This window comes from Mirounga leonina, unplaced genomic scaffold (assembly GCF_011800145.1).
Source record: "Mirounga leonina isolate KUSES-001 unplaced genomic scaffold, KU_Mleo_1.0 Mir_53, whole genome shotgun sequence".
NCBI classification, from domain to species: Eukaryota; Metazoa; Chordata; class Mammalia; order Carnivora; family Phocidae; genus Mirounga; species Mirounga leonina.
In genome coordinates this window covers 2,645,862-2,671,036 of record NW_023270807.1, presented here as the reverse complement: position 1 = coordinate 2,671,036, position 25,175 = coordinate 2,645,862, and the positions used below count along the sequence as shown (strand labels likewise).

At 59.7% G+C, this 25,175-nt stretch overlaps 1 protein-coding gene and 1 non-coding gene across 2 annotated transcripts; both read left to right on the top strand.

Annotated features, from left to right (window-relative positions):
* The first annotated feature begins 159 nt into the window (after positions 1 to 159).
* On the top strand, positions 160 to 22,399 carry TEAD3 (TEA domain transcription factor 3). The gene is made up of 15 exons (XM_034990804.1): positions 160 to 262; positions 998 to 1,204; positions 10,171 to 10,422; positions 12,223 to 12,287; positions 16,091 to 16,153; positions 16,337 to 16,399; positions 17,210 to 17,221; positions 17,815 to 17,952; positions 18,049 to 18,098; positions 18,683 to 18,744; positions 19,534 to 19,667; positions 19,808 to 19,981; positions 20,184 to 20,324; positions 20,403 to 20,555; positions 20,701 to 22,399. Exons 1-15 carry the CDS (start codon positions 160 to 162, stop codon positions 20,812 to 20,814), a joined length of 1,731 nt encoding a protein of 576 aa, XP_034846695.1. The 3' UTR covers positions 20,815 to 22,399.
* TRNAK-CUU lies at positions 5,286 to 5,358 on the top strand. Its single transcript has one exon. It is a non-coding gene; the product is annotated as a tRNA-Lys (tRNA).
* Positions 22,400 to 25,175: the final 2,776 nt, after the last annotated feature.

Below are 25,175 nucleotides of genomic sequence, written 5' to 3'. Positions count from 1 at the left end.
CCGCACATCTGGTCGCGGAGCTAGCCTGAGCCGCTTCACCAACCGCCCCCCTTCCCCGCCCCGCGCCCCAGTCACTTCCTGTCCAGGAGCAGTAGTCAGTGTTGTTTTAACCCCCTCCGGGATCGAGGAGTGGGGCGGGCTCGGAAGAGGGGGTAGGTGATGCGGGCGGAACACCGGGTACACACATCCCCAGTAAAGCCGCGTCCCAGACCCGGCAAGCAGTGGTTCTTCAGCGCGTGCCGAGAACGAGGCGGCGGGAGGGGTCCGGAGGGCGGGCCGGAGGCCTGCCTCCCCACCCCCCAACCCCGCTCCCGCCCAGGCCCGGGGCGCTCCCGCGTCCCCTCCCCCGCGCCCAGCGCCGGTCCTACCGAAACTCGGCGGGCTCGTGGTGTCGAGACGCCCCCCGCGGGGGCCCCGGGCCGCGAGGGAGGGCCCGGAGGTCCGGGAAGAGGGGAAAGGGAGAAATTCGAGAAACAAGCCTCTCGGGGAGAACCAGACAAACCGGGTCCGGGCAGGGCGGGCGCAGTCGCCAGGGCGGGGCGGGGTCTGGGGCCCCGGGAGTTGGGGGCGGGCTCTCGGGCGCGAGAGGGCGCTCCGCCTCGGCGGCCCGGGACTGGGGTAGGGGCGGGGGGGTGTGGGTAGGGAGCCCCAAGGCCCGTGCGGTCCGGCTCCGCGGGGCTCCTCGTGACGCGGCACCTCGACGGGAGTCCAGCCGGCTAGGCGGGAGCCCCGCCCTCGGGCCCGCCCAGGCCTGAGCCCCAAATTGCGGCGGGGTCCTGGGGAGGTGGAGTAAGGCCGGCGTGCAGGGCGCAGTTGGGAGCGTGGCACAGGCAGGCGAGGAGGGGAGCGCCTAGGCGCGGGAAGGCCGGGAGCAGCCGCGGGTCGCGAAGCCGCGGGGTGGGCAGCCCGAGCGCCGACTGGGGGCGGCCCCGCGCGGCCCCGCCCCTCCCGGCCGGTGCCCGCCCCCCTGCGCGCCCCGCCCCCTCCTTCCCCTCAGCCCCCACCCCCCGCCCCGGCTCCTCAACACAAACTTTCCGTCCCGCTCGCTCCCTCCTCCGCGCCCGGCGCCTCCCGCTCCAGCCCGGCTCATTCCGCACATTCCGGCCAGCCCCCTCCCCAAGACCCCCCTTCCCCGGCCCCCCTCTCAGCTCCTTCGGGCCCGGCGGAGCGGCCCGGCCGGAGCGCCCCCCCGAGCTCGGACCAGGTAAGCCGGGCGGACGCCGGGAGGAGGCCCTGCTGGGAGAGGTGGTTTGGTTGGCTGGTTCTGGATTGGGGGGGGGCCCTCGAGGGGGGCTGGGTCCCCGAGCTATTGTCCAGCTTGAGCCTGAGCCCCAGATCTGGGTGCCGGGAAGTTTAGAGGGAAGGGGGGGGAAGCTCTCCGGGAAGCCCCGCCCACCCCTCCCACCCCCACCCCCCCGCGACCCGGACGAGTTGGTCGGGGGAGGTCGGGGAGCCGGGATATTGTCCCCGGTGCCATCGCCTGTCCCAACGTACGCGTTTGGGGTGTCGAGGCAGGGGTCTGGGGGCCGCACGGTTTCGGGGCCCTGCCACCGGGGAGATTCTACCCGGGACTCCCACTCCCGGGCCCCGCCGCCCTTTGGACTCCCGGCTCGCGCTCTCTCGAAGCCGGCCCGGCCCCAGCTCCACGCAGGCCTCGGGCCCGGCCTCCCGGCGCCCAGGCCGGCTCCTGCGCGCGGTGCCTGTGGCTGCGCCGGATTGTGGAGTGTGTCTGGGAGCAGAGCTGCGCGCCCCGGGCGTGTGCCCCCTGAGAGGCAGGGGCTTAAGCTCCTTCCAGTTCTGCCGCCCCGTTGGGGTGCAGGTTCGGAGTTCCAGACCAGGGCTCTAGGAGCCTGGCTCCAAAGAGGGCTGGCTCTGGGGCCTTACTTTCGCTACACGTCCTTAGAGCCCTTGTTTAGACTTTAGAGGGTTTGAAGGAGGCTTGTCCGCACCACTACCACCACCACTATTGTCTGTCATGCCCTTTACTCCCGCCTGGGGAGGGAGGGCCAGGAGTGCCTGTCTGCATCTGGTTTTCAGCTAGCCAGGCCCCAGGGCAGTGTCACTGAGACCCCACTCTCACCTTTTTGGGAGAGTGGCCCTGTTCCAGGGCTCAGAGATTCTTTCTGGACAAGAGGGAATGAGGCCTTGGGGGAGGGCTTCTCAGGGGGCACCTCCCTCTGTGCTTTCTCTCTCTCCAGGTAGAGGCAGAACCAGGTCAGGCCTGGACTTGTAGTCCAGGAAAGCAGGGGATGGGGGTAGGGACTGGACACAGCTCTAGGGGCTGGAACCCATGGCGGCTCTGTGTATCCTGTCTCCTGTGGCCTGGTTCTGTGTATACATGTTTCACCCCAGTGCAGGGAGCCGGGACATCTCCTCGGCTAGAATGTCAGGAGCAGTCTGGGGCAAAGAGGAAATCCAAAGTCCCCCCAAAGTTGGACATTTAGGGGGATTATGTGCTCCTCCCTTCTAGATTCTTGTAGCTCCTTTTCCAAGACCCTCGCCCAGGAGGGTGTCATTCCAGGACATGGTTCTGCAGTCTTCTGGATCCCTGCTCACCCCGTGGGCAGGGAATGGACAGATGTATGTTCTAGGAACAGGCTGGCTGGTGAGGGTGACTTCAGGGGCCCTGGATGCCCCCTCCTCAGGGAGAGGCTAAGAGCTGGTGGGATTCTCAACTTCATGATCCTTCCCCCATCCCCCTAGGGAGGGAACAATAATTAATGCTAATTAGTGCACTGGGGCTGGGGACTGGCTCAGTAGGATGGTCAGTGATTGGCAGGACAGAGCTGTGTGTGTGTCCCCATATCTATCTGTCTCTGTGCTCCCACCCTCACACTCAGGATTGTGGACCCTTTGTATTCTGCCAGTTGAGGAAATATTAGAACCAGAAGGGGTCATCTCAAAGAGGAGGTCAAGAAATAAGAGATGTGGTCCCAGCTGGGCCTTTAACCACCTGTGTCATCTTGGGCCTCAGTTTCCCTGCTCAGAATAAATGACTTCTCGGGTCCCTTGTCTCTGAGCTCCTTCCGGAGTCTCAGTCTTCTAGTCAGTAGGCCTTCCTCCTTCCATTATGGACTGTGAACCTAGTGAGGACTAGAGAGGTGAGTGGGTGATCAGTGATCTAGGGAAGAACGTGAGGATGAACCCGGGGGTGACCGAGGAGTAGGTAAGGCAGGAGAGAGTGGCTGAGAAGGTTGCAGGCCACAGGCATCAAGGGACAGGGAAGCCAGGTGGAGCTCGGGGAACTTGCCCTCTGCAGTGGCCCTGGGGTCTGGCAGGGCTGGCCGGGGTGAATTGTGTTGAGAGCTCACGTGGATGGCCTGCCCTTCTGCCTGACTCGCAGACCCCCCGAAGGGCTCAGTGTGGAAGCTGGAAGGGAACCGAAGCTATCAGTCCTGTCCACCTCCTCAGGAAGGGATGAGGAGTGGAGGGGTCCACCCACGGTGAGGAGAGTGGGGAAGGGATCTGGGGTGCCAGACCCCAGGTTGCTGGGGAGCCGTGAGGGCTCTAAATGCTGTAGCTTTCTGTGGTGGTAGCTAGGAGGTCACCGTCTCTTCCCACATGGGGGCTGCAGAAGCTGTGGGGTCCAGGTCTCCGTGGGCGTCTGGGGCAGCCGTGGGGCCATGGCGGGAGCCTCTGTGGTCAGAGGTCAGCAGATCACACTCAGCCCCATCCTCAAGGCCTTGCCCTGGCCTCACCTCTGTCCTGGTGTTGTGCCAGCCTGGGCTTGTCTGCAGGAGAGGTGCTGCCCCTCAGGGGGGGACCCGAGAGGGGAACGGACTTCGCCTGTCCTCACAGGGTCCCGCAGGAGGCTGGAGGCCAGAGAATCCCTGTCCCTGCACAGGTCCCCAAAGCCTCAGCCCTTGAGGTTTCCTAGAGTGCTGATTGTTTCCTGTGCTCCCTGCCAGGCCCGAAAGGACAGGAAGTGATAGAGGGAAATGAGAGTGCAACCGTGTGTGACGCTGGACGTGTGTGAGACAGAAACAGAGTGGGACATTCTGCGTGGGTGACACTGCGTGGGAGGGGGTGCGTGTGTGACAGAACCGGCTAAAACCAGTTTGTGTAACTGCATGTGAGGCTGGACTTGCACAGGAGAGCAACTGTGACACTGCCCGTGACTTTAGAACACCGGTGTGTGTGACCGATGCTCTATGTACGTGGGAGCCACCATGAGTGACGTCCTCTGTGTGTGTGAGTGAGTGAGTGAGTGAAAGAAGCTGTACACGTGGTCTGTGTGTGTGAGTGGCCATCGCAGGGGACATGATTTCTGAAAACCAGGAGCTTGAGGCTGGGTCTGACTCTGAGGGGATCCACATGCTCTGCGTGTGTGAGGGACACTGCGATCGTTGGATGCTGTGTGTGTCGGAAGCAGAACGGGTGCCACTCTGCGTGACGTACGGTGCTGTGGTGTGACCACACGTGATACCGTGTGTGTGTGAACAGCGCACGAGGTGGCCTCGGGTTTGCAGGAACCCTGATGGGCTGCGTGAGCAACTGTACATGACACTGTGTAAAACTAGGACAGTATGTGGCGTGTGTGAGGAGCAAGCCCGGTGACACGCTGCTAAGCAGCTGTGTGAGAAGCCGAGTGGGGAAGCCTGAGCTCCAGGCCCTGCCCAGGCAGCCCCGCACGTCGGGGGACCTGTGGGGTGTGACCCAGATGCCGCTGTGGGTGGGCACTCTCTGTGGTTGCTGAGACCAGGGGACAGTGTGGGTGGCAGCCATCAGGGCTGGGCCAGGCATGCTCGGGAGACCGTGTGTGACGAATTTGGGGGCCCATGAACCCGATGCCGGGGGCGTCCATGCGGAGGATGGTGTAAAAGATAACCGTTAAAAACGAAGAAGGAAAATACTTAACGCCACTGAATGATGCACTTAAAAATGGTTAAAATGGTAAATTGGATGTAATGTGTGTGTTACTACAATAGAAAGTTGAAGAAGGAGCAGGATAGGGACTCAGGTCACCGTGGATGTGTGTGGGACGGTGGCTGGGCAAGGGAGTGTGTGTGTGAGCGAGGAGGGCCACGAGGAAGCCTGGGTGTTTGTAGAGGACACTGTGACTCTTGTGGGGGGGGGGGCGGGGGCGTCGGCCGAATGACTGGTGGCAGCTCAGCGGGTGACGCATAATACCAGGAGCCGGGGCACAGGCCACTGAGGCAAGACCCTCGGCGCGTCCGTGGACAACTGTGAAACCCACCTAACCAAGTTACCCATTGGCTGCCGCCCCCCACCCCCAAGCTGGACACCAGGCCTTCGCTGGAGCGGGACAAGAGGAGACAGGGGATGCCTGGCTGGCTCAGTCGGTGGAGTGTGCGACTCTTGATCTCGGGGTCGTGGGTTCAAGTCCCACGTTGGGCACAGAGATTACCGAGTTAAAAAAAAAAAAAAAGATGAGACAGGACAGAGTCCTAGAGTAGGGGTGAAGGGAAGTCCCTCTCCTTCTGTGGAGGTTTGAGGGCTCCGAGACTCTACCTCCCACTCTCCTTACACTGGTGGCGGGGGCCGGGTGACAGTGCGGATGAGCTATGGACGGCCTGCCCCCGCTGATCCCCGGGAAGCCTGTGCCCTGAGTAGTGGGGGTGGGTGGGTGCAGAGAGTCCTGATTCCCAAATTGGAAGCACATTAATAAGCGGGAGAGAGGAGAAGAGGCCTCCCCACCTCCCTCCTAGTGGGCTCTGCAAATTGCTTCCTCCTGTAACAAATCTCTACCCTGCTCCAGGGAGGAGGGTACTCCCTCCCCAGCCTGGCAGGGTGTGGCCGCTTGGCAGGGTCCCTTGGGGGTCCTTATGCTGGAGGCAGACACCATCCCCCTCCTGCCCCCTCTCCAGTCCCAACCGGAGCAGGGCTACTTCTAGGGTGGGAGCCTCTGGCAGCTGGAGAACAGCTGGCCCCGCTGTGGGGGCGGGTGAGAAGGAAGAAGGGAAAGACAGAGGGGGTGGGGAGGTTCCCTTAGCCCTCATCAGCTGCCCTCCCCATCCTCAGCCCCCTCAGAGGGTCAGCCCAGCCCAGGTTTCGGGGGGGAGATTTGGGATGCAACTGCTGACTTCACTAATCTTCCTGCCTTTTGACTGGTGTTCTGGCTCCACATGACAGCTCTTGGGGGGCTGTGGTCCCTGCAGGGGTGGGCAGCTGCTGGCCACTAGACCCACGAGGGTCACTGGGCTCAGTTTGTCCTCCCAGTGGGACTGGTACGGAAGGGAGGGTAGCAGGGGGACTTGGGGACAACCCCCACCTGCCTTGACTGGCCTTGTATGCATCCCCATCCAGGACAGAGGGCCGGGGGAGCCCAAGCATCAGACCAGTCTCCTCCCATCCCTTGGAAGGGAGGTGTAGGGCCGGGTGGTCTGGAGGCTGCGGGGCCTGGGGGTGGGGGGCGGGGGCCTAGGGCTTGTGCAGCTGCCCAGTGCTGGCCTCCCATCACCGGAGCTGTCCAGCCAGTTATTCCAGCAGTCTGGCCCCAGGGTGGGGAGTGGGCAGTGAGGGGCCCCTTATCTCCCGCCGGGGCCCCAAAGCCTGCTCACCCAGCCTCCTAGCTCCCATCCCTGCCACCACCCAGAGGCACCTTCTGACCTCAGAAGGCTGAGGGTCCTCAAAGAGGGGAAGCAGGAATGGCCGGTCAAATGGAGGATGGAGGCAGAGTGGGCCGCAGCGGGGATGGGTAGCCTGTGGTAATAACTGGCCTCTGTGGAGGGAGATAGGAGGTGGTCTCGAAGAGGCGGAACAGATGGGACAGGAGTGGGGTGTCCTGGACATGGCCCTGTTGTGGCTGACCCCAGCCCCCAGCAGTGGCTTCCCTGACACCCCTTCCTTCTAAGTCTGTCCTGAACTCTGGGCTCTGTTGTTGGCTCATATGCACATACATACTCTCTCTCTGTCTCTGTCCCTCTCTCTCTATCTATCTCTTGCTCTCTCACCGCCCCCGCCTCCGCCTGACTCTGTCTGACTTTATTGATCTTCCCCCTTCCTGCCGCTTTTACCCCCCTCCCTCAGCTGTGTGCCTCCATCTCTCCGGATCTTGGTCTCTGTCTGTCTGGGTCTGTCAGTCATGATTCCTGCCCCAACCGTGTCTGGATCCAACTCTCTCTCTCTCTCTCTTTCTCTCTCTCATTCTCGCACTCTCCTGTTCTGTCGGCCTGCCTCTCTCTGGATCTCTCCTTCTCTGGGTCTCACTCCAAGGCTTTGTGGGGGCTTTGTCTCTTCTTCTCTGGGACTCTCCTGTCTCCCTTGTCTGTTTTCCTATCTGCCTGTCAGGGTCTGTCCCCCTCTCTCCACCCCACCCCAGGCTCCACCCCCTCGCCCCTCACTTGGGTCCTCCTCCCGGCACCCCTCTCGGCGGCAGAGGCTCTGGACAGCGGGGATGACGCCCTCCCCGGGCTGGGGCTGCCCGAGCCCCGCATTCGCTCAGGCCAGCCGGCAGCTGTCTGAAGAGCCCGCGGGCCCCACGCTGGGTCCCCCGTCGTGTGAGGGTCTAAGGAGAAGAGGGTGGGCGCGCACCAGTCTCGGTCATCCCACAGCAGTAACTGGAAGACCAGAGCAGCCAGCGCCGACTCCTGAGCGCCACAGTGGGACAGGGACCCCCGCTCAGCCCCCTGCCTGGTGCCGCTGCCCGCGGGGGCGCCTGGGCCCCGGGGTACGAAAGTTCTCATCCGGGCACCCACAGGGCATACCTGCACACGTGGGCTCCTGTGCATGGCTGTGTGGGGTGGCGGGGTCACCTGTGGGCCCCTGTGCTGGTGCCTCTGCCCGCAGGAGTGTTCCTAGAAAGGGAGTCTTGCATGTGCCTACGGGCCAGGGGAAGGGACGGTGGTCCCACTAGTGTCCTTGACTCGTCCTTGCAGCCGCCCCCTGGGCTCCCCTCCCCCTCCCCAGCTGCCAGCGGTCCCAGCCTGGGGCCGCCGCCCCGCCCCCCCAGTCTGTCCCAGCTCCCAAGCACTGCTGCGTTCGCCATATTTGGCCACAGTGCTCCTGCGGGGGGCGGGGCGGGGCTGACATCACCCCGAGAAGGGGGGGCCACCGCCTGGAAGAGGGGAGGCGGGCAGGGACTTGGGGGAGGCCGGGAAGTTGCTTTGAAAAGTCTGGGGCTGCCAGGGCCCCCCATGCGCCAGGCCCCTGCTGCTCTGAGGGAGGCCTCAGGAAAGGATTGGGGGGGGGACATGGGTTGAGGACTCTGTTGGGAGGGGTCTTAGAGCACCGTAGCCCCTCTTCTGCCTCCCCTCTGACAGCCTGGGGCAGTATCAGATCTCGGGGGAGGCCCTGCATCTCAACTACCTCAATATGGGAGCCACTGGGCCCCCAGAGTCTCTGCCCCCTCACATCTGTATTCCAAGAACTTGGCCTCAGGAGTTGAGGAGGGGATGGGGCTACAGCTTCCTGGGGGGGAGAGTGGGCTGGGAGTAGAGGAGTGTGGCCCCTTTTCCCTGGTCAGGAGCACGGCTTCCCCTCGCCTGGGCTGCCCTCTGGTGTGGAGAGCTATTCTTCGTGGTCTTGGAGGCCTCACGGCGAGGGCGACAGCCCTGTGGGGGTCCTTGAAGCTGCTCCAGCCACTTGGGCTCGAGGGGAGGCCCCTGGGCTGGACCCCCACTGGGCGGGCTCAGGGTAGTTGCCATGACAGCTGGGCCTCCTTTCTTGCTGCAGGTGGTGAGGCTTCTCAGCTTCATCCCCTGGGTTAGGAGACTGAAGCCAGATTGCCAGGCTCTGAACCCGGCTCTAGCCCTTCCGAGCTGTGTGTCTGACAAGTTGCTTAACCTCTCTGTTCTCTAGTTTCCTCATCTATAAAGTGAGACTAATAATAGTCTCTACGGCATAGGTTATTGTGAGGATTAAATGAGTCAACGTGTACAAAATCCCAGAACAGGGCCTGCCATATGGCAGGTGCTCTCTTTAGAGTAATAGCCTTAACTCTGTTTCCATCTGACGTTTGGGCCCCCTCGGCCCTCCCCATCCCATGCCACTAGCGACCCTCTTCAAGCCTCCCCAGACAAACAGGTGGCCCCACACAGAGGGCCCCCCCTACCCATTTGGCAGGGCCTGGAATTCTTGTCTGAGGGCAAAGAATTCCCTTCCCCAGCTTCAGAGGGGTCTCCCACCCCCTCCACCCTACCTACCCCCTACCCCACCCCAGCTTTCCCTGCAGACCGGAGCAAAGTCTCTGGATCTAGCCATCTTGGGCTCCGAGGCTCCCTGGACATTGGGCATGCAGAGTCTGAAGCTGAAGGGGGTTGGGGATGAGCCTTGGAGCTGTGTGTGTTGGGGGGACTGCCGGGTGTGGTCTCAGTTAATAACCCAGCCTGGCGTGTGCAGGGAACTCAGAGTTTACAGAGTCCTGGCCCATCTGCGATGTGGGCCAGGGCAGGGGCAGGCGTGTGGGTGGTTTACGGGCCACTGTGGGGCCAGGAGGTGCAGGAACAGGAAGTGGGATGGAGGAGCCGGTGGGGTTGAGCAAGGCTGTGGGCCAGGCACCTTCTCAGCTGCTCCCTTGCCAACCAGCATCATTCCCTCCTTGCGATTCCTGGGGCGGTCCCTGCCCCATGTTTAGGTTCTTTGGCCGGGCTCCTGGGAGTTATCTTTTAGGGAAGTCAAAACCACACCCTTCCTAGATCCAGGGCCCTTTCCCTCCCACAGCGGGTCTTCAGCAAGGTTGCGCTGAGGCGGGGGGGAGAACGAGGAGGGTGAGGGTCCCCAGTTGGGGGCTGCCGATGGCAGGAGGAAGAGCTGCAGAAACACCCAGCAGGCCCCCTCCTCTTCTCATCGCCACATGACTGCGAGCCTCAGTGTCCCATCTGAATAATGGGTATCACTCCTCGCGCTCCTTGCCTTAGTTTTGAGGATTAAGTGAGTATGAACATGCTTTTCGCCCACAAAAGTGCCTTGTAGATATGAGGTGTTATTGTTGTTACTGATCACCACCAGTCCTATGTCTTGAGTGTTATGAGCCAGGCATTGTGGTTGGTCCTTTGTCGTGATCTCATTTAATTTTAACCCTCACGACCTCAAGGAGCCCTTTTCCCTCATCTTATGGGACGGAAGCTCAGAGAGGTGAGGTAGCTCATTTAAGGCTGCACAGCACTGAGTAAGTATACCCCCTCCTCCCCCCCAGCCCCTGCCCCCTGGTGGGAGACGGCTCCGGTCTGGGAGAGCCCTGGCCCTAACCCGTCTGTGCCTGCCCCGCAGGCCCCGGCTGCCCAGTGGGCTCAGGCCCAGAGCCCAGAGCAACCAGCACGATAGCGTCCAGCAGCTGGAATGCCAGCAGCAGCCCCGGGGAGGCCCGGGAGGACGGGCCCGAGGGCCTGGACAAGGGGCTGGACAACGACGCAGAGGGTGTGTGGAGCCCCGACATCGAGCAGAGCTTCCAGGAGGCCCTGGCCATCTACCCGCCCTGCGGCCGCCGCAAGATCATCCTGTCAGACGAGGGCAAGATGTACGGTGCGTGTGGGGAGACACGGGGACACTGGATGGACTGGGGGAGGCGGCCTGGCCCTTCCGGGCCCCGCCCCCCGCTCTCTGCCCCCTCACCCAACCGGTTTGGCGAAGTCCTGCGAGCCGCCAGCCCGCCACGGGCGAGTCTGGGCGTGTGAGCCTGTGTGTCTGGATCCTCATAAACAAGCCAGGCTTGCCCCCTCCACCAGATTGGGGCCCACACCTCGACACCGCCGTCTGCTCCACCTCTTTCCCCCTGCTGGCCTGCGGGTTTCAGGGTGACTCAGTGGACACAGGAAACTGGGTCAGTGCCGGGTGCTCCAGGCCAGGCCTGGGAGAGGGTCCCCCCTACATGTGGGGAAGCCCGAGGGGTGAGACCCAGGGTGTCCTACTGGCGAGTTCCGTCCAGTGCATGGGTATGGGGGGGGGGAGGCCGCGCTGTGACAAGGGCCTGTGTTAGGAAGGGGGCTGGAGAGACATGGGGACTCCTTCATTCCTCAGACCCTTCAACCACCCCCCCCCACCGCCAAGTCTCTCCTGCTCTCCTGGCCCGCTCTCTGCCACCTTGCCCATCTCCTGCCCCCAGAAGGGAGTGTCCCCCTCTTGTCCAGCCCTGAGAGGGCTCTCCCAGAGCTGCATTTTTGGGATAACTCAACCCTTCTGGGCCTGGCTCCTTTCCAGCTCCCTCCAACCCTCCCTGACAGCCTATGGCTGAGTGAGGCAGGCCCTCTGCCCGTCCCATCCCAGCGGCCAGTACCATGGCGGGGTGCGGGAAGGAGACAGCTGGGCCAAGTGGTAAGGGCTGCCGTGTCCCCTGTCCCCAGCCACTGTGCCACGCCCACCCCTCGACCCGGAGCCCCCTCACGCACGGGGCAGGCAGATGTCCCAGGGTGCTTCCCCCATGGCTACCTCCCAGATGGCCGGGGGCAGCCCCACAGGGTATGTTTAGACAGGGCGGAGGGAGTGGGGTGGAGAGGGGCAGGCAGGAAGGGAGGAGCAGTGGGGCTGGTTCTGTCATGGAAGAGGAATCCGGAGAATGTGGCCCTTCTGGGGAGGTTGTGGGGTTGTGGGGCTGGGGGCCTGGACTGGGGGGATAAAGGTGTTGGCTCAGCATCTGTCAGCATCTCACAGGGCAGGAGAGACACGGGTAACCTGGGACATGGGGGTGACAGGCTCAGGGACACAGTGATGGGCTTGAGGACATCCCAACACAGGCCGTCCGTGTGGGGGGTGTGCTGGAGACCACTGGGTCCTTCCTGCCCATTTCGCCAGAGAAGGGAGGGGACTTGTCCAGGGTCTCCCCTTATGGCAAGGACAGCTAGGATAGGAAGCCACCTTCCAGACTCCCATGGGGACGTGTGCGGGGCCGGGTGCCACCCGCGGCAGGCCTCGCTCACACACGAATACTTAAAGATTTGGAACAGGCGTCACGCATGGGGAGGAAGGAGGTGCTGCCAGGGCTAGGAGTGGGGCTAGGAGTGGGGTAGGGGTGAGCGTTCCAGCTGCCCTGCTGCCCCATGGCCACACCTGCCCCCATCTGTGTGCAGGGAAACCTGTTGGGCCCCCTGACCTTGTCCCCTCCCACCCTGCTGCCCCCTACTCACACCTCCCCCAACCAGCAGGCCCCCGGGTCCTGGGGCTCCCCGCCACCCCTTGCCTGCCTGCGTGTGCCCCTTGGGGTGAAGAGGGGGCAGAAGAGCAGGGTTGGGGGAGAGGCCTGTATGTTTCGCAGCTAGGGGTGGGGGGTCTGCAGCCACCAGCTGCCCCCCCTGGCCAACTCTTCACCCTTCTCTCACCCCACTCCAGGTCGAAATGAGTTGATTGCACGCTACATTAAATTGAGGACCGGGAAGACTCGGACAAGAAAACAGGTGGGGAGAGGATGCGTGCTCCATGCCATCTGCCCACGCGCGCGTACTCCCTCAGCTGCCCCCTTCAGCCCCTCCCTGTCCCCCTTCCTCTCCCGAGGGACCGCACGCTCCCCGGGCTGCTCTTCCCGCGGTCGTAGAGAAAGGGGCACTGCCCTTGGCGACCAGCCACCACCCCGCCCGGGGCCTTGGGTTCAGTGACCAGAGATGAGCCCCGTGGGGCAGCTGCAGCCTGGTGTGGTCACGGCCCGAAGTGGCGCCCCGACTCGCCGGTGGCAATGACCCACGAGGGCAGAGCAGGGCGGCGTGGCCCAGCCGAGGGTGAGTGTGTGCTGTCGGCCAGGGGTTGAAGCTGGACCCGGCAGGGCAAGGGGGGAAGGGGCTGCCAAGCCTTTCTGGAGGAGGTAACACCCAAGATGCATTTTTAAGGAGGAATTCGGGGTTTAGCCTGGCAGGGAAAAGGAGAGAAGTTCTTGAGGAAGTCGGATATACATAGAATCCCTGGGAGCCCACACGGGGCTTACGTTCTATGAATCCGTGTATTCCTCACAGCAACTTCGGGAGGTAGGTCTAATAATTATCTCCATCTTCCAGATGAAAACATGGAGGCAGGGGGAAGTTAAGTAACTTCCTCAAGGTCACTCGGCTGCTAGGTGGTGGATCCAGGATTGAACCCACTGGGCAGGAAAGAGCCATCTGTCAGCAGTGTGGGGGCTGGAGAGAGGGGTGGGAAGAGCTGAGGACAGGGAGAGAGGTTGGCCGGAGGCCTGAGGGACAGGTTTCCCCTTGGGGCAGCTGGGTGCCATGGAAGGGACTAGAACAGGGAGTGGCGGGTGGCATCTGTCGAGGAATGTTGGCCCTGGAGCAGCTGGGCCGTGGATGAGGGAGGGCTGGGCAGAGGCAGGGACGGAGGTCCCCAGCGGCAGTGGGGGCATGGAGAGATGACTGGGTGGCTTCCGGTCCCGGGAGGGAACCCAGAAAGGGGGCTGGTTGGGGTGGCTGACGTGCGGGGTGCCCCAGAGAGAGGCAGGCTGGGCGCAGAGACCGGAGGACTGGAAGCCGCCTCTGACCCTCGGCTCTCCCAGCCTCCCTGTCTGCTGGGGTTTGGACCTTGCACCCACCTCCCCAGATCCCCATGTGTGCGGATGACAGAGGCGCCATGCCCCATTCCGCCGTCTCAAAGGCAGGTTCCGAGTCCACCCCCTCTGTGGGAGCAGGAGCCTCCCCCATTTGCTCAGGCATTTATGAACCTCTCTTCCGGGGCCAGTTTATGTGGGACAGGTTTATTCAGTGAGCGAATTCTATTTATTCACTTGTTTGTTGGACAGAGAGAGAGATAGCGAGAGAGGGAACGCAAGCAGGGGGAGTGGGAGAGGGAGAAGCAGGCTTCCCCGTGGAGCAGGGAGCCCGAAGCGGGGCTCGATCCCAGGACCCTGGGACCATGACCTGAGCCGAAGGCCGACGCTTAACGACTGAGCCGCCCAGGCGCCCCGCAGTGAGCGAATTCTTGAGCTACGACTATGTGCTAGGCACTGGGGCTACCCAGGGGAACCCCACAGACAGGGGCCCTGTTCCCTGGCGCCTGGGACTGTAGGAGGAGGGCTGATGAATCAAACCCCCAGGTACAAATACCCTCACCCCTACTTGTGGGCAAGGGGTGCTTTGCCCCTCAGCTTCTGGTCCTCGGCCATTAAATTAGCTAAGCGCTATAGAAGAATGTACCACTGCTATTGTGATTATTACTACGCCTTAATAAACAGAAAGCCAGGGCGCCCAGCCGGCTCAGTTGGTAAAGTGGACGACTCTTGATCTAAGGGTCGTGAGTTTGAGCCCCACACTGGGTGTAGAGCTTACTTAAAAAAATAAAGCCTTAAGAAAAATTAGATAGGTAGGTAGGTAGTAAGACAAGATAGACCCATCCTATGTTTGTGAGGGCAAAGCATGTCTTTACGTGTTGCAAAGAGCAACCAGATGACAGGCAAGGGGTTCTATTTTACTTTTGGTTAAAAAAAATGCAGTTAGGGGTTTTACAGATACGTACAGCAATAATAGCAAGTGTGATGCCTCCGTACTGGAAAAACAGCTCAATATTACATTAGGATTAAGTCCCATGTGACTTTCAGCTGTCACAGACTTGACCATTTGGCAGTGGTCCTCTGTGCTAAGGGTCAGAAGAATCCTGGGAGCGTAGCTTGGTGGTGGAGCAAGTAGGCTCGGGAGTCAGGCCACCTAGGTTCAAATCCCAGCTCCAGCCCCCAGCTGTGTGACCTTGGATAAACTGCTTAACTTCTCTGTGTGCTGGTTTCATCATCTGTAACTTGGGGGATAATGTTAGTACTGACTTCTTAGTAAGGGTTAGAGGAAGTACATGTAAAATCATAGCTACTCAATAAATGTCACTGCTTGTCATGATATGAAGTGATGGGTAATCTTGCTGGACAGACGTCTGATTCTGGTGCCCGATGAGACGGTATGGGGCACATCCACCTGGGTCCTAACCAACTAGCAGGGGGCCCCGGGGCATCACATACACAGTAACTTTCGGTCTATGATTAAAAAGAAAAAGAAACTGTGTGGGGATAAAAACAACTTGCAAAGAAAGCCCACAGCCATTGTGGATCATGAGTGTGAAGCAGCCTCGGGGAACCATGTGTCCCCTCCTGTTTCGTGGGGAAAATAGGGACATTTAGGTTCTCTGAGGCTTAAGGGTCAGACCTTTGACAATGTGCTGGAGAACTGCTATTAAGAGCACCTACCTTGTGTGTGTGTGTGTGTGTGTGTGTGTGTGTCTCCTGCCATATATTAGTCCAGGGAGAAGGAAGGCATGTTGGGTGAAGAAGCTGAATGAGCAGAACAGGAACAGGGCCAGGCCTGGTCTGATAGGCTGGCAAGCTATTGGGGTGACATGAGGACTCAGGCAGTGGTGCGGGGAGCGCTTTCGTAGAGGACATGGCCCCGATGTATGCTCTGATGGCCAGCACGAGCATTATGGCCATTGGTGATGCCAATCAGAGAAAAGTGTCTCTGGCGCCTGGCTGGCTCAGTCACTAGAGCATGCGACTCTCTTTTTTTTTTTTTTAAGATTTTATTTATTTATTTATTTGACACAGAGAGAGAGAGAGAGAGAGAGAGAGAGGTAGTGAGAGCGAGAGCACAAGCAAGGGGAGCGGCAGACAGAGGAAGAAGGAGAAGCAGGCTCTCTGCTAAGCAAGGAGCCCAATCCCAGGGGCCTGAGATCATGACCTGTGCCGAAGGCAGACGCTTAAGCCACCCAGGCACCCGAGCATGCGACTCTTAATCTCGGGGTTGTGAGTTCGAGCCCCACATTAGGTGTAGAGATTACTTGAATTAATAAAGAAATCTTTAAAAAAAAAAAAAAGGCAAGAAAACGGTGTCTCTTCCGAGGATATCAGTGAGGGAAAAGTCACCCATTTTGGAAAAATAAAAAGATACCCTTCCTCTGGGTTAGAAGCAGCCCAGTACCAGGGCACATAACTTGAGCAGCAGAGCTTGGGCTGGATTTTAGCCCTTACCAGGTTAGATCCTCTTGTGCACTGAACAACCTATACAACTGTACATGGTGGTACCAAAGGCTACTGTAGGCTCTTGATCAAAATAGGACCAAGAAGAGAGCAGAGAATTGGCAGGGCTCAGGGGCGTCTGTTCACAAGGGCCCCATAGTTCCCCCTTGCTTCCATTTGTTCCCAGAGACGAGGGCTGGGATGCTCCTTGCCCATGGCCACCCCATGCTGTGCCTCCTCACTGTCTGTGTTTTCCTCTCTGGCGGGGCGCGGGGCGGCCCCTAGGTGTCCAGCCACATACAGGTTCTAGCTCGGAAGAAGGTGCGGGAGTACCAGGTTGGCATCAAGGTACGTTGGGCGCCTGACTAGGGCCTCCAGTCCCTCCTCGGCGCCTCCACCGCTCTCTGCACGGCTCAGGCCTCTGCCGCGGCCACCTCTTTGGCCCCACTGTGCCTCTTTTCTGGCTAAAGCTCTGTTCTTGCCTCTTCTGCCCTTTCTGCTCTTTTTCTCTCTTTCTCTCTCTTTCTACAGGTCTCTAGCCACTTGCAGGTTCTAGCCAGGCGGAAATCTCGAGAGATTCAGTCCAAGCTGAAGGTAGGGGGTCCCCTGCCACTTGGCCTGGCCCTGCTGTTTTCTGAGCGCAGGGCAGAGAGGTGGCTGAAGGGCTGTGGTGGGGTGGAGGGTGTCTCAAACACAAAGAGCAGCATGAAGCCCAAAGGCCACTTCGGGCTACAGAGGGCCACAGCCCCTGTAGACTAAGCAGAAGCCCAGGGGGACAGCCAGCCCTACAGTGAGGGAGAGGAAGACCATCTGGGGGCCACTAGGGCCCACCTCTCTTCTTCTTCCTTTTCCTTTTTCTCCTTCCTCCTGATTGCTGCTTGTTAATTGCACGGGGCCTTCAGATGGGCAGGGAGGAGACATGGGCGCATCGGCTGGCAGACTTATGGTGGTGGGCCTGGCTGTCCCTTGTACTGGACGCCCAATCCTGGCTGCTCCGCAGCTGAGGCTCTCAGAGCATGGGGCTCAGGGCCCCTGTAGGCCGTGTTTTCTACCTGCTTCCCGGCTGCGCAGCAGACTGGGCCTCCCGCTCCGGGCCCTTGTGCCTATATCACAGCTCCAGAGGACGCGGACAGACCCCAGGGGTGACAGCACGGTCCACCCTCTAGGTCTCCAGCCTGCCCTCCCTCATCCTGCCCTTTGCAGGGCACCCCCAGCTAGCAAGCCCTCCTCCCCCTGGGTAGCAATGGGGTTGGGGGAGCGTCCACAGCTGCCTCTGAGCTCCCCTGGGTTCCTCAGACCTGAGAGCCAGGTGGCCGTTGAGTGGAGGGGGGTGAGAGGGCGTGTCCCCACCCTGCATGGACCTCACGTGTGCCTCTTCTAATCTACCTTCCCTCTCCTTCACAGGCCATGAACCTGGTAAGTAGCCTGCCCCTCCCTCCCCTGGGGGACGATGTGGGAGGGGGAGAACATCTAACACAGGATTTCCAAATTATGAATTGTGAAATTAATTTAATAGGTTGGCAACCGACATTGTTTTAAAATGAGATATAGTGGTTCTCAAACTTGAGCATGCATCAGAATCGCCGGGAGGGCTGGTGAAGACAGATTTCTGGGCTTCACCCCCAGAGTTTCTGAATCAGTAGGTCTGGGCTGGGGCCCGAGACTTTGCATTTCTAACAAGCTTCCAGTGATGGTGGTGCCATTGGTCCACGGACCATACTTTGAGAACCACTGATGAAACAGACTAGGAAATAGGAGAGTGCATGCCACACAACATGAGGGGAAGTGCTCAGGTATATACTGGGTTATGGAATAAAATAAAATAATTTCTTACCGTGGACTGGACTCAGAGGAGTGAGGTCCTCTTAGGAGACAGGCCCAGGCAGGGGCTGAGACTCTCCCAAGCCCACACAACAGAGCCCCGAGGGCCTGGAGGGGCCCCGAGGCGAGGCAAGCCCCCGCCCGGTCTCTGACCTGGCCCGTCCCCACGCGGCCTCTCCCCTCCCCAGGACCAGGTCTCCAAGGACAAAGCCCTCCAGAGCATGGCATCCATGTCGTCCGCCCAGATCGTCTCCGCCAGCGTCCTACAGAACAAGTTCAGCCCGCCCTCCCCTCTGCCCCAAGGCGTTTTCTCCACTTCCTCACGGGTATGGGGGCGCTGAGGTGAGGGAGTGCCTTCGGGGCTGGGCGGTGGTGGGATGGTGGATGCTGAGGGGCCGCCGGGCTTTGTCCCCTCCCTGCAGTTCTGGAGCAGCCCCCCTCTCCTGGGACAGCAGCCTGGACCCTCTCAGGAGTGAGTATCGAGGTCCAGCCCTCTCCCACCCTGGGCCCTGGCGGCCGCTGGGACCCCCCCTATGAGCCGGGTGCCAGCAACAGCTGAGCCAAGTTTTAATTCAGAACTAGAGGATGGAGAGCACCAGTAAGAGAGCCGTGCGTCTGTCTTTCCATTCACTTGTTTGTTCATTCATCAGCCTCCTCATCCACTTGTCCCTCCGGCCGCCCTTCGGTTACTTCTCCCTCCGTCGCTGTCGGTGGGTCTCCGAGTCAGCACGTGGGGGAGTCGAGGCTGCTCGGTTCCCTGGGTCCTGAGAGGACTTGCATCCGCAGACACACCCTCAGTTTAATGAGCAGCTCTCAGGGTGGGGTTGAAAGGCCACATTAAGCGTGCACCTCAGTTGTGAGATGCAGCAGGGTTTCATAAAAGCCCAAATGTGGAGAAAACCCAAAGCGGGTGAGTTAGCTTGCAGGCGTGCATTTCTGGGCCTTTGCAGAAAGGCGGGGTGGCTCCGAGACCAGATGACGCTCCCAGGTGACGGGACCAGGGGGAAGGTGGGGCTGGGGGGTGACCCTCTAACCAGGCTGTGCTCCTGTCCGCAGCATCAAGCCCTTTGCACAGCCAGCCTACCCCATCCAGCCGCCCCTGCCGCCCACGCTCAGCAGTAAGTTCCCCACACGAGACCGCCGCCGCCGCCCCTCCGCCCCTCCACACCTGCATCACTGCTCAGAAGAGCGGGCGCCCAAGGCTGTGCCTGTGTTTGGGAGGGAGAAGTGTGTGGCATCTGTAGGGGATTGGGAAGGCCACGAACAGGCCCCTTACCTTTCACAGTGTTGTACACACCAGTGAAGATACTACATTGATATATATTTGTAAAATTCGTCTATGGAAATACACCAAAGGGCGCCTGGGTGGCTCAGTTGGTTAAGCGACTGCCTTCGGCTCAGGTCCTGATTCTGGAGTCCCGGGATCGAGTCCCGCATCGGGCTCCCTGCTCAGCAGGGAGTCTGCTTCTCCCTCTGACCTTCCCTCCTCTCATGCTCTTTCTCTCTATCTCATTCTCTCTCTCAAATAAATAAATAAAATCTTAAAAAAAAAAAAAAAGAAATACACCAAAATCTTAACAGAGTATCACTCTGTCTAGGTATTGGGATTCGGGATAATTACTATTTTTCCCTTTTTACTCAACTGCATTTTCTGTTTGGACACACATTAATAGTGACATATAAACCACCACCCCCCATGTATGCTACTGGGCCCACCGTTCACAGTTGTGCAGGTTGCACACTGTGCAAGGAGGTGTGGCAGAGGGCTCAAAATCCAGCCTGTGTTCCTCCCCGAAAGGGGCGCCATTTTCTAGTTTGCCCAGTGGCTCAGTGCAGCTGGGGGGGCAGCTCCGAACGTAAGCATGCGCACACGCCCATGCAGATGAGGGTCCATCTCGCCCTCCCAGGTTACGAGCCCCTGACCCCGCTCCCCCCAGCTGCTGCCTCTGTGCCCGTGTGGCAGGACCGCACCATCGCCTCCTCCCGGCTGCGGCTCCTCGAGTATTCAGCCTTCATGGAGGTGCAGCGAGACCCTGACACGGTAACGTGCCTGGCGGTGGGGGGTGAGGGTTTGTGCGAGCCTGTGGTTCAGGGCCGCGGCTCAGGGGCCTGGGCGTGGGAAGCCCCGGGGCAGTCGTGTCCTGAGTGCTCCCCTGACCCCGTACTGGGCCCTCCCCACAGTACAGCAAACACCTATTTGTGCACATCGGCCAGACGAACCCCGCCTTCTCAGACCCGCCGCTGGAGGCCGTCGACGTGCGTCAGATCTACGACAAGTTCCCTGAGAAGAAGGGTGGACTGAAGGAACTCTATGAGAAGGGGCCCCCGAACGCCTTCTTCCTTGTCAAGTTCTGGGTGAGCTGCCCTCTGTGCTTCCAACAACCCCATCCCCAGCATGCGCAGCGCACCTGGGCCCCCCCGCCCACCGGGGACCCTATGGCCCGTGGGCAGGGTGCTGGGGATGGGTCCTGGGGCTAAACACGGACATGGCGCGGCGGGAAGCCTCCCCCTGGCCTCTGCCCGCACCTGAGGCCACCCCGGCTCACCCCCGCTCCAGGCCGACCTCAACAGCACCATCCAGGAGGGCCCTGGAGCCTTCTATGGGGTCAGCTCTCAGTACAGCTCAGCAGATAGCATGACCATCAGCGTCTCCACCAAGGTGTGCTCCTTTGGCAAACAGGTGGTGGAGAAGGTAGAGGTGAGTGGGGGCCCAGGGTGGCAGGAGGGGCCGGGAGCAGGCATGTGGGGGTGACACCTTCCCCGCGGCTGTGCGCAGACGGAGTATGCCAGGCTGGAGAACGGGCGCTTCGTGTACCGCATCCACCGCTCCCCCATGTGCGAGTACATGATCAACTTCATCCACAAGCTGAAGCACCTGCCGGAGAAGTATATGATGAACAGCGTCCTGGAGAACTTCACCATCCTGCAGGTGGGGGGGGCAGCAGGGCACGTGGGGGGCACGGGGCCTCAAAGTGGGGGTGGCTAGCCCCATGGCCCCCTTCTCAGCCCCTGCCCCCCCGCCCCCCGTGGCCCTGTGCCGCCTAACCCCTTGCATCCTCCTACCTGGTCCCCAGGTGGTCACGAGCCGGGACTCCCAGGAGACCCTGCTTGTCATTGCTTTCGTCTTTGAAGTCTCCACCAGCGAGCACGGGGCCCAGCACCATGTCTACAAGCTCGTCAAAGACTAGGCCACTGTCGGCCCCCAGCACCAGGATCCAGGACAAGCATCTTTTCCACACACCTGCCTGGCCCCTCCCCCCCCGCCCCCCGGAGGTCTGGATTGAGGACTCACCCGCCTGCCAGGCCTCAGGCCCAGGACCCAGGAGGCCTCTCCACCTACCCCCAGCACACACACTCCCTGCCACTGTTCTGCGCTTTAATTGTGGGAGAAGAGGGCTCCGTGGTGGGGCAGCCTGCCCCAGACGCTGAACCATCACCCAGCTCTGCCCAGCCTCCAGTGAGCGGATCCGACCCCTTCGGGCTCAGGCATGTGTGGCCAGCAGGGGAGGGTAGAATGGAGATCGAGGAGGTGAGAGTGCAGAGGCCCCAGGAAGGAGAGTGTCGAGTTGGGGTTAGGGTGAGGAGAGAGAGGGGCCCCCACTTTCTTGCACCTGTGGTGTGCCAGGCCTGGTGCTAGGCCCTCTGTGTGCCTGGCGCCATTCTCAGACCGGGCAAGGCAAGCGTGGGTCTTGGTGTCTCATGATGGGCTGAAACTCCGAGAAGTCGAGGGACCCAGCAAGGGGGGCGGAGTTGGAATTCTCATCCGGGGCTGCCTGTCCCCAGAGCCCAGGTATACACTGCCTCCCTGGAGTGGGGGGCCAGCCGCAGGGGGTGGGAGAGACGGTCTGTACTGGGGGCTGGGGCCAGCCAGGTTGGGGGCCTCCTCCCAGGGGAGCAGCTGCTTCTGACCAGGCAGGAAAAGAGGAGCAGCAGGTGCTTGGCACCTATTAGGTGCCCTCTGTCAGCCCACAGTGCAGCCAGGGCCTTGGGAGCCCCTGTGCCGACCTCCTCCAAGCTGCTCCGGCCCACATCCGGGGCCTGAGCCCCTCAGCACCTTCCTGACAGGAGAAGGCCCCCGGGGTCAGGCTCCAAAATAACTTGGGGGGTCAAGTAGGAAGATGGGAGTCCCAGCCTCTGGGCAGACCAGTGTCCCAGGGACAAGGGGTAGCAGAAGGATTTGATGTTTTCAAATGCCCAACACTTGGGTTTGGTGAGCCCTCGGTGGGCACCAGTCCCTTACGTTTCTCTCCACCTCCAGTCTCCCAGGCCTGGAGTAGCAGCTCCCCAGAGCCAGTTCTGGGACTGAAGGTTCACCCTTCCCCTGCTGCTCCTCCCCAACAGCCAGAGCCCTCAGCCAGCTTGGCCTGTCTACCAGCCACCTCTGGGCATTGACGAGTTTCATATGAAGTACTGTGCCCCTTCCCTTCCGTACACCGCCCGCCCCTGAGCTTCCTGAAGGTCCTCACAGTTTGCATATTGCTCAGGCCACTTCCAAACCCAACCTAGGTTTTATAATGTATATTATATTTTTTTGTGTATTTTTTAAATCCAGCTGTGATGGGTTATATCATAAACGTGGCGCGGGGCTGGGGCAGGGGTCCTCAAGGCCCGGCTCCTGCTCCAAAAAAAAAAGAAAAAAAGAAAAAAATTAAAGTTATTTGTTTGTGGGTTAGTTGTGTGACTAGCGTGTGGCAGACCTCTCTGGGCTGGATTAGCTTTGTGTGGGTCCTCCCGCTAGGTTAGGTCCTGGTGTGTCACCCCACCCTCCCCCATCTCTGCTGGGGGGGCCCACACCATACCCACACTCAAAATAGGTATGATTCAAAGATCCTATAAAAGCTTTGCACACTCCCTTTCTCTGACCCCTTCCTGCCGTGAGTTGAGTGCTGAAATGTGCCCAGTGCTGGCCTAGGTTCAGTTGTTAAATTGTCTCTTTGAAGTGACTTGCCCAAGGTCACACAACTACTGACACGGAGCCCCTCCTAGCTCCCCAGTCTTCATGATGGCTGCTACTGGTTCTCACTGTCCTATCCTCACTTGAGAGCAGAGAAGAGAGCCTCAAGGAGGACGAGTGTTCTCCCAAGGGGATGGCTGCTAGGAGGGGAAGCCAGATTCCAACCTGTTCCTGTCTGCCTGGGAGAGCCCTGCTCTCCTCTCTGAGCTGGCTTGTGCACATACCACAGGGACCACAGGAGGGGGAGGAGACCTGCGTTGTTTGTCTGAAGTTCAGATTTAAATGAGCGTCCTGTATTTTCATTTGCTACATCTGGCAACCCTACTCTAGAATCTACTGTCTTCTAGATCATTGATCCAAGTTTGCAGATGGGGAGACAGACTGAAGTTAAATGTTCTCTTTACCGAGCCAGTCACTGGCTACACCAAGATTTGAATCTGGTCAGCCCGACTCCCAAGTCCATGCACATGGTTGACAATTTAAATCATCAGGTAGCCTTTTGTCTTAGTCCACAACACTGGATGGACCCCAGGCTGTCACTTGCAGGATGGGGACGGTGCCTGGAGCCCCAGGCAGGTAGGTGGGGGTCCTGGGTCAGAAAGTGGTTTATGAAGGACCCACTGTGTGCCAGGCCTAAGGCTGGATGCAAAATCCAATCTCTGGGCTAACAGGTAATTCATTCTGTTGGGTGCTTGAGGCATCATCACGTGCGTTGTTGCCTTCACTCTCCCGGAGTAAACAGCCTTCAGGTAATTTCTTTTAGAATCACGTAGGTCTCATGTAGAACTCAAGTGAAATATGGCTGGCCTCCTAGCTTGTCTCCTGACCCCACTCCGCCCTGCCCCGCTACTGCCCCCCCTCCCCAATGTAACAGAGCTAGAGGTCGGCGATGAGTAGTTTCAAGGTCCCAAAGTAAAGAAGGAACCAGAATAAGAAGGTAAATCTTGAGAGCCCAAAGCCTAGGGCCCTCTCCTGGAAGTGGCTCTCCCCTGCTCCGGGTTCTGTGGGAAGCTCTAAGGAAGGGCCAAGATGGCTGGACCTCAAAGACCAGGACTGTAGTTCTGTCTTTCCTGCCCTGTGCCCGTTCTGATGTTCCCAGGGAAGAGGGAGGAATGCCATTTTGGTGGTCAATGCCACACTCAAGGCCTAGGCACCATTCTGAGGTTTCACGGGGGCTCTTTATTTCCCTGTAGCACAAATGCCTGAGAACTGGGGCTCTCCAGATAGCTGAACTCTGAATCCTAACCAGGTGCACACTAAGCCTTAGACTAATCATCCCAGAGGCTGGAACTTGGTTAAACAGCCAACTTCATTCACAGTGGAATCAGCCGGCCTCCACACGTTTTCCCTTTGCCTTCCCTTCTCCTGCCTACTCCTCTTTCTTGTGGTGCTGTGGGCCTTGGGAGAGCGGGCACTGGGCTCTGCGGATTCCCCACAGCCCAGCAGAAAGCAGGGAGTCAGCATTTGCTTAACATAGTGGGTTTTTAAGGACTCCCACCCCAGGGCGTAAGGCTTGATAGAATGGGTCTGATTTAAATCCACGGGACTCAAATCAAGAATCCGGGAAGACTCAAGTTCCCAAGTATTTCTGAAACGCCACCTTGCCCTGCCCTCGCGTTTCCACAACTACTAAAAAAAGCTTACTCCTTGGCTCAGTTCCAACAGGAAGGCGGGACTAATTTTGAAGCCCCCTTGTTCTCCCCAATCCTCAGCACCTGAACCCAACTGGGCCAGACAAGCAGGTGTGTGTGCGCTGGGGCCGGAGCCCGTCTGTCTATAGCCACGCGTGATTGCCACCTCACAGCTGCTGTTCGAGCGCTTAGAGCCTGGCACCGCACAAAACACGTTAACGCTCTGAATGTGGTCCTACGGTCTTAGGTGCCGTCATCTGCGCTTTCAGGTGAGGAAACCGTTTTGAGCAACTCAACAGGCTCACAGGCCTCCTGAATGGAGAACTGGGATTCAAACTCAGGGAGCGGGAAGGGTTCTGCCCGCAGGCAATCACAGGGTGGCCTTCTTGCACCCACTAAACAGTTGAGCAGACATGGGAAGTGAGAAACTGCCTTTAAAACCCTTCACTCCACAGCTGCTGTCGGGACAGCGCGGCCGCTGGTGGAACAGAAACGTGTCTCCGGTCTCAGGCTCAGACCCCCTGCCCACCGAGGCCCTCAGGATTGGCTGCTAGCCATGCGGCTGGGGCCCAGCTTAGCGAACTTTGAGGACTTGAGGCTTCTGCCTCGTGGCTCTCAGCCTGAGAGCACACACTGTGAGGCTGGACAGATGCCATTTCTGATTACACTTAGTCCTCAAAATACCCTTTTGCCTTAGTTTTTCTTCTGATTACAAAGCTCATAGAACTTCAGAAAATCCCAATCATTTTTCTCCCTGAGTTAAGCATGGCCAACATTCTGATATGGAAACTTCCGATCACTTTTACTCTGCATAAACTCTCTCCTTTCAATAAAATTGGGTCCCAACTAGTTTTATATGCCAGCTTTTTTCCCTCCCTGTCTGGAACATTGTCTGACAAGCATAGGTATTTTATCACTCCTTTCTAACGCTTTAATAGAACAGAGGAAGGAGCAAACTACACCT

Coding starts and splice junctions, on each gene's coding strand:
- TEAD3 (XM_034990804.1), top strand. CDS start 160: ATGCGGGCGGAACACCGGGTACACACATCCCCAGTAAAGCCGCGTCCC. Junction 10,423..12,222: donor AGACGAGGGCAAGATGTACG/GTGCGTGTGGGG, acceptor ACCCCACTCCAG/GTCGAAATGAGTTGATTGCA. Junction 19,982..20,183: donor TCTTCCTTGTCAAGTTCTGG/GTGAGCTGCCCT, acceptor CCCCCGCTCCAG/GCCGACCTCAACAGCACCAT.